At 50.7% G+C, this 7,614-nt stretch overlaps 1 protein-coding gene across 1 annotated transcript in view; it reads left to right on the plus strand.

Moving 5' to 3' along the window:
• USP22 (ubiquitin specific peptidase 22) overlaps nt 1-6,767 on the plus strand; it is a 54,270-nt gene extending 47,503 nt beyond the window's left edge. Inside the window, exons 11-13 of the mRNA XM_087825729.1 lie at nt 1,299-1,361; nt 2,020-2,169; nt 2,964-6,767. Of these exons, the coding sequence (XP_087681855.1) occupies nt 1,299-1,361; nt 2,020-2,169; nt 2,964-3,006 (256 nt within the window). The 3' untranslated portion in view covers nt 3,007-6,767. The remainder of the gene's footprint in view (nt 1-1,298; nt 1,362-2,019; nt 2,170-2,963) is intronic.
• Nucleotides 6,768-7,614: the final 847 nt, after the last annotated feature.

Here is a 7,614-nt window from a genome sequence, read left to right on the forward strand (position 1 = left end):
TTGCCTCCCACCCCCCCGGCCGAGGTCTGTGCAGCTGGAATTGAACCCCGACCCTCCAGTCCATGGCCCAGTGCTAACCACTGAGCAAGCCGGCTGGGGCTTTACTGATTTTAGAGGGAGGAAGGGGGAGAGGCAGGAACATTGGTTGGTTGGTGCACTTACTTATGTCTTTGGTTGATTCTTCAACGTGCCCTGACCAGGGACCAAACCCATAACCTTGGCGAATTGGGACGACATTCTACCCAAACGAGCTACCCAGCCAAGGCCCCAAGACACATTTTAGTTTAATGAGTTATTTTTTCTAAGATGTGTTGTTGATTTGAGTTTTCCCAAGTAATCCTTTGTCAAGGTGGGATCACAGTTAGAAGGCAGCATCTTAGCTGAAGGAATGGATTTTGGAATACAGATAAACAGTTGATTTTGCAGTTGTAGATTCCATTTTTCTTGTTTTCAAATCTTGATATTATAGACTACTTAAAATTTACCCTCCAGAAAATGCAGCACTTACTAATATATCAGCTACATGTTGGTTTCCTGGGGCCACTGTAAAAAATTACAAACTTGGTGGCTGAAAGGAGGTTGGCAGTTCTGTGGTTCCCTGGAAGGGCCCAGGGAAGATTTCATTCCTTGCCAGGAGGTGTTCCAACCAGGTAGACCCAGGCAGGTCCACACCTCAGGGCAGGTGTGCTCTCCGCATTCATTTCGCCAGCCTGGGTCTCTGTAGAAGAATTAGAAAGTGTATATAAAACTGACCCAGCCTGGTGTGGCTCAGTGGTTGAGCATTGACCTATGAACCAAGAGGTCAGGGTTTGATTCCTGGTCAGGGCACATGCCCGGATTTGGGCTCAACCCCCAATAGGGGGCGTGCAGGAGGCAGCCAATCAATGACTCTTTCATCATTGATGTTTCTCTCTCTCTCCTTCTCCCTTCCTCTCTCTGAAATCAGTAAAAACATTTTTATAAAGGATCCAGCACAGTGTCTAGTATTATCAACTAAAGTCTCTTTAGTTCAGTTATTTTCAACCCGTGTGCCTCAAGCATTTTTAAAACACGCAGTATCTGACTAGTCAGAGCACTAACCTCGTTTCCCTTAGATTGTCGAATAAAAAAGTGACAACAGCAGTAGCCCTGCAGTGTGAGTGAATCAAAATTATACCTATTTTTTTGTTAGATCGGCAGAATGTGTGTGCGTGCGTGTGCACATGCAGGCTTATGTGCCATGAGATAATAAAGGCTGAAAAGTACTGTTTTAGTTAATCAGTTTAAATGGTGCTGAGTTTTGCTGTTGTTTGTTGCAGCAAAGAGAGCAGGATGAATGGACAGTACCAGCAGCCATCAGATAGTCTCAGTAATGACAACAAGTAAGTGGTGCCCTGGGTGGGCCTTGGATGTCTCAGGCGGGGCGGGAGCCTGGTCCTTGGGCAGAGCTTGTGGCGTTTCCCAGGGAGACGCTGCATTTATGAGCAGTGACGGCCAAGCTCGTTTCCTGGGGCACTAGCCTTCTTCCTGCCGTGTTGCCCGTTGATCTGTTATGAAAATACTTCAGCCTCTATCAGAAGAGGGCTCTTCACACCTTGATCATACAGCTCCCTCCTGCCATAGAGCCTGACCCCTTTTCTCCTGGCCATTGCGGGCCCAGAGGGCAAGCTCAGTGTCTGAACTCTGAGCCCCGTGTTCTCCTCCTTCACCGGCATTGCAGCGAGGCCTCTGCTCTTTTCCCTGCCGTCCTTTCACCACAGTGTGGCAGGAGAATGAGAGGAGAGTGGTTACAGTATCACCTAGCACCAGTTACTCTCACCACTTGCACTGGGCATAGCTCCACTGAAGACGCTTGAGCCGAGGGGGGCCACGCAGGCACCTCTGCGCACCCGCCAGCTCTGATTCCTTGGCCGTTGCTCCTTGGGGTTGGTGAGCTACCCCTCCCTGTGCAGGCTTCCAGTTGTCGGTACTGAAGGACGTCTAATGATGGTGAAGTCGAGGTAACTGCTGTGCCTCTCCTCTCCTTTCCTCACAATCCAGGTACTCCTTATTTGCAGTCGTCAACCACCAGGGGACCCTGGAGAGCGGTCACTACACCAGCTTCATCCGGCAGCACAAGGACCAGTGGTTCAAGTGTGACGACGCCATCATCACGAAGGCCAGCATCGAGGACGTGCTGGACAGCGAGGGGTACGTCGGGGGCATGTCTCTGCGTGTACACCTGAACCCAAGCACGGCTGTTTTTAGTGCCATTCAAGGATGCTCACTTTTGGTGCTTGTTCTGGACGAATGCCAGCCTCGCTGGATTGCTGGCCACTGGGTAGGGGGCGATATCCCTGAGCATTAATGCTCTGATCAGTTGCGGCAGGAGCTCGGGCACGTTTTTCACAGCTCTCCCCCCGTTTCGTTCCTCCTGGCACATCCTTGTCCACCTTCAGCTTCGCTCAGGCCTTGGCCTCGAGACCATCATTAGACCCCTAGCCCCAGGGGTGAGCTCCTGTGACTGCGAGGTGCGTCCGTATTTTTCCAAGCTGTGGGGAAGCCCCCTGGGAGAGTCTGCATGGAAGAATTTGTGTTGGAGAGGCAGCCTTGTTGCAGTGAGGAGGCCAGAGCGAGGGGTGTAGGCTGCACCCACTGCAGGAGTTTCACCACAGGTAGCACTGACACAGGCCCTGGCGTCAGGGACAGGAGAGGCCAGGTTTGGGGCTGTGGGGGCAGGACCGACAGGGCACATGGCTGCCTGCTGGATGGGCGGGCGGGCGGGCGGGCGGATGGACTTAGGGGGCTTGCGCATTAGGTGGGGGCACTGTCACTACCTAGCCAAGGACCTACCTCCTTGCGGACTAAGAACCAAAAAACCATCCAACCAAGAAATCAGACTGCTGATTGTGCTGAGGCCCCAGGGCAGGTCCGGTTGGGGAGGGTCGGTCTTGCCTAGACCTCTTGTGAACTAGAACTAAGCTACTTCTGTCTTTGCTCTTCAGATACCTGCTGTTCTACCACAAACAGTTCCTGGAGTATGAGTAGCCTTATCATCCGCTGGTCAGAAAAGAGAAGGCCATGAATTGCAAGCCCCACAAAATGACTCCAGCCACCCAGCATCACGACACCACCATCCACCCCAAATCCCCTGTGACACAAGCATCGAACCCTCTGCCTCCACAGCCTGGGCTCAGGGCTGTGGGGATCGAGTGGACAGCACTGTGGGAGAGGCTCCAGGAACTGCACAGCACAAGCAAACTAAAGGGAGGGGCAGAGTGGGTGTGTCACTAGTGTATGTCCTGCTCCTCAAACTGTGTGGGTGACTGGGGTGGTGTCCCCGCAGCACCAAGCAGTCTCACCCTGGTGCTTCAGTTCTACCACGTGACGGCACAGAGTGTTAAAAGGCGCCAGCCTATTTTAAAATCATGGCTCAGTGAAGCAGTAGAAAAGACAAAGGTATCGTGCAGGTCAGGACTCTGCAAGTGTCAGTGTGAGTTTTAGTGTGAAGTCTGTGTAGTGGCAAACTCAGATTCTGCCAGCAGAGCCTGCGGAGTGGAAGACGCTGCCTGGGATTGTCAGTACACCTGTGCGGTGACATGGCAGACGCATGTGGAGGCGCCAGCCTGGGCTCGCCCCTCCCTCCGTGTTCCAGGAACAACATTTTCTTATCTCCTCCCCCACCCCTGCCACCCCCCCGCCGCCTTCCAGGGTGGTGAATTTCGTAAGTGTAATCTTAGTAATGTGAATGAGTCAAGTTTATCCTGAAATTTAGATAGTTTTTTCGTTCCTGAGAGGGAAGCTTGCTTTGGGTGCTGTTCGTTGCTGCGCCCACCCCCATCCTTCGGAAGCACCTGTGTCCTGGGTGAAGCTGCGGGTGCGAGTCAGGTGCAGGTACAGCTGCCCCCTCCGGGGACTCTGGAGTAAATGAAGCGTTTTTCAGTGGAGTCATTGTTTTCCTTCACGTTTTCTCGGCTGCCTGTCCTGTTGGCTGTCCCTGTCACTGATGTGTCTGGTGGCTGGTGTGTTGAGAGGAAGCTGGAGTGGTCTCGAGACCAGTGGAGACGGACGGCGTTGCATCGCTGAGGGCCTCTGCTTTCCCTTCAGTGTAGTTTAAATTGTGGAAGAAGTGACTTTGTGATTGACCTGTGGAAAGAGCTGGTAGAGGAATGCCTTGTCCTTGTGAGGTATGTTGCATGCATCTATCTGTCCAAATCCCAACTTAGATATTTTGGTCCATTTCTGAGATACTGGACCCAGAGATGTAGGACAGGAAGAGTTCCCGCAGTGTCATTTGTGAAGCAAGCTGTCTCGTCGTGCGAGCCGTCTGCATCTGGGCCGAGGTGTGCTCACTCTCCGAGAAGAGGACAGTCCTCTTATTTCAGGGCAGCAAACCTTTCATAAAGAGCCGGCTGGTAAACATCTTAGGCTTTGTGAGTCTCTTGCCACAGGTAATATGTAAACAAATGAGCCTAGCTTTGTTCCAGTAAAACTTTATGGACACAAGTTTGAATTTCATGTAATTTTTACATCATAAAAATTTTTTCACTGTTTAAAATGTGTTAACTATTCTTAGCTGACAGTCATACAGAAGCAGGCAGTGGACCAGATCTAGCTCATTAGCTGGTTAAGTTAGGGGACTGGTCACTTCAGTTGAGTAAAGTGCTAGAATATGCAAAGCAGCAATCCTGCAGAATCATCATATATGGCAAAATTCCTAGTGAGAGGTTTTCTTTTTCTTTATTTTATCTTTTCCATTACCTTTCATCCCCCTGTGCCCTCCTCCAGCTCTACTCACTCCCCCTCCCCCGGCAGTCCCCACACTGTTGTCCATGTCCATGAGTTTTGTTCTCTCTGTTTCTCAATCCCTCCAGCCCCCCCACAGCAGCCAGCCTGCTTTCTGTCCATGAGTCTGTCTCTGTGCTTGTTTGTTGATTAGATTCCACATATGAGTGAGATCCTGTGGTACGTGTCTTTCTCTGACTGGCTTATTTCACTTCGCATGATGTTCTCCAGGTCCCTCCCTGCTGCCGCAAAGGATGAGAGTTCCTTCCTTTTAATGACTGCGTTGTATTCCGTGGTGTGCATGGCCACAGCTGTTTTACCTGCTCACCAACTAAAGGGCACTTGGGCTGCTTCCAGATCTTGGCTACTGGAAACGATGCTGCAGTGAGCGTAGGGGCCTGGTTTTTGAGCCATTTGCTCAGCCAGTTCTCAGTTATGTTTCTGCGTTTATGGAACACGGTTTTTAAAGCATGTTTTAAAAATAGCAAGTGTTTTCAGAGAAGTATAGATGGGTGCAGATTTTTAGAAATGGCCACGTGTTCAAGGTGTGTGTGTGTGTGTGTGAGAGAGAGAGAGAGAGGCTGCTAGGAAGTTTCTTTTGGGGAGCGGTGTGGTGGTTTAATAATGCGCAAATCTAATGGAAAGGAGAGCTGGCTGAGGTTGGCGTGAGGGCTTCTGAGCTGTGAAGGCTTCCTGCGTTTACAGTCTGTGTCATCGCTTCATTGGAGTGTTATAAATGCAGAGTGGGGACGAAGCAGCTGTGTTGACCTTGGAGTTTCTGGAAGATTACCTGTGGTTTGGGCGCCTCTGCTGCTCCCCTGCACCTCTTCCTGTCTTTGTTGGTATTCAGAGGCTCAGCTGCTCTGAGAACTCAAGGACTTGGGAAAGACAGTGAGGACATCATTTTAAACTTTCATATTCGCATTAAGAGAGTTCTCTTTCTTCACTTTGGCATTGGTGTTCTAAGCGCTTGCCTCTCTGCTGCTGAGAAATCTGCTGCCACTGGGAGGACAACTGGGGGAAGGGGCTGCTGCCCTGGTGCTTGCCCCCCGCCGAGATCCTGTGGTCGACCTGCTTATTTGAATTTACCTTGTTAGGAACAAAATATTACATGATGGTTCTGGAAATTTTCTTTTTTAAAAGCTCCCAATCTAGCTTTTTTTTTTTTTTTTTTTTTTTTAATATATCTTTATTGATTTCAGACAGAGGAAAGGAGAGGGAGGGAGAGAGAGATAGAAACATCAATGAGTCATTGATCAAGCCCACAACCCGGGCATGTGCCCTGACCGGGAATCGAACCCTGATCGCCTGGATCCTACGTTGACACTCAACCGCTGAGCCACGCCCGGCCGGGCCCAATCTAGCTATTAAATTCAGGAAAATGGTCGTTTCCTAACAACTACCCTTGTGTAGCTGTTCCTGTTGTTACTGAGTGTATTTGACCACTAAGGAATCATTAGGTGACCCCCTCACTCCCATCAGTGTGTTTAAAATAACCTGAATTTCGGAAATATTGGCTGCCACTCCCTTGCTCCACATTGAAACAGGGCCTTTCCCTCTTCAGATGTGTGGAGTGAGTTCCGAGCTGTGTAGAGTGCGGGATAGTGCTCGCAGGGCCAGAGCCGAGTGGGCAGCCTGGGGATTGGGTGGCCAGACCTTCCTCCAGCCCTTGTCACCCTCTCCTGTCAGGTGCTAGAATGTCCTAGGACTCTCCTTGCAGCAGCCCCTGCACCCAGCATACCCAAGCTTCTGTGGTTTGGCTTAGAGTGTATGCTTTCATTGTGTAAAATTGCTGGGGTTGGGTATTTTTTTTGGGGGGGGGGGTTGGTTGTTTTTGATCATTGAAGTGACTGTTATAATCAAAACAGAAATTGTAAGAAAAAGATTCCTATGATCGTGTTGTGATGTAACTGCCAGGATGATGACATGCTTTTACCTATTGTTCTGAGGAGCTGTGGCTCTTCCCTCCCCGATGGCTTGTAGTCTTTCCTATGTCATAATAAAGCTACATTTTATTCTGAAAATTGGCTGGCTCTCCCCTTCCTCACACCAGCAGCCAAAGAGAGGGGCAGAGGAGGGGAGTGCCCAGGGTGTGGACAACCACCAGGGCAGGCAGGCCTGCCAGTGTAGGACCTGCTGAGGTCAGTGGCCAGAGCTGCAGCCTTGGTTTGCGCCGACCGCAAGACTGCTCTGGATGTCGGAAAGTCTGCGCAGCCTCCGTTTCCCCGTTGTCTATGTGTCGCCCGCTGTTGCTTCAACCCTCTCCTCTTGTGGGCAGGAGGGTGACGTATCCTGGATTCAGGACCACCGCCAGCCTTCCGACTGATCTGCATAAGTCACCTGAGGCCTTAAAATATGGACTCCTTGCCAGAGTGTGATGACTACACCAGGATGTGGTGTAGGAATATACATTTACAGGCAGCTCCCCAAGTGGTCAGAAAGGAGCATGTGTAAGTGGAGAAGCAGAGGAGACCGGCGCAGTTGGTGCCGCCCTTGGTTCTGCAGCTGCTCCCCGGGCTGTCGTGGACCTGTGAGTCCTTCGCCTCGCCCACTGCCCACACTGTCCCTGCCTGAGAGACCCGAACCTTTGTTTCCAAAGTCTCCTTTTTCGAATGCCTTTCTTGCAAGTTCTTTTAGTTCCCTTACACAGAAATACCAAGAGGTGCTAGAGAATCTCTTGGGGTTCAGCCTTAGGCCTCCTGTCCCCATTGTGCAGCAGTCTCTTCAAGTTAAATAGAACCAGGGTTGTCTCTCCCAGGGGAGCTCCACTTTCGGGGGCCAAGACCTTCAAACCAGCAGAGCCCAAGTCTTCCAGGACAGGAATAAGAAAAATGTGTGATTAGATTATTAACATAATGCTGAAAAGTGCCA

Source organism: Miniopterus natalensis, chromosome 17 (genome assembly GCF_054644295.1).
Source record: "Miniopterus natalensis isolate mMinNat1 chromosome 17, mMinNat1.hap1, whole genome shotgun sequence".
NCBI lineage: Eukaryota > Metazoa > Chordata > Mammalia > Chiroptera > Miniopteridae > Miniopterus > Miniopterus natalensis.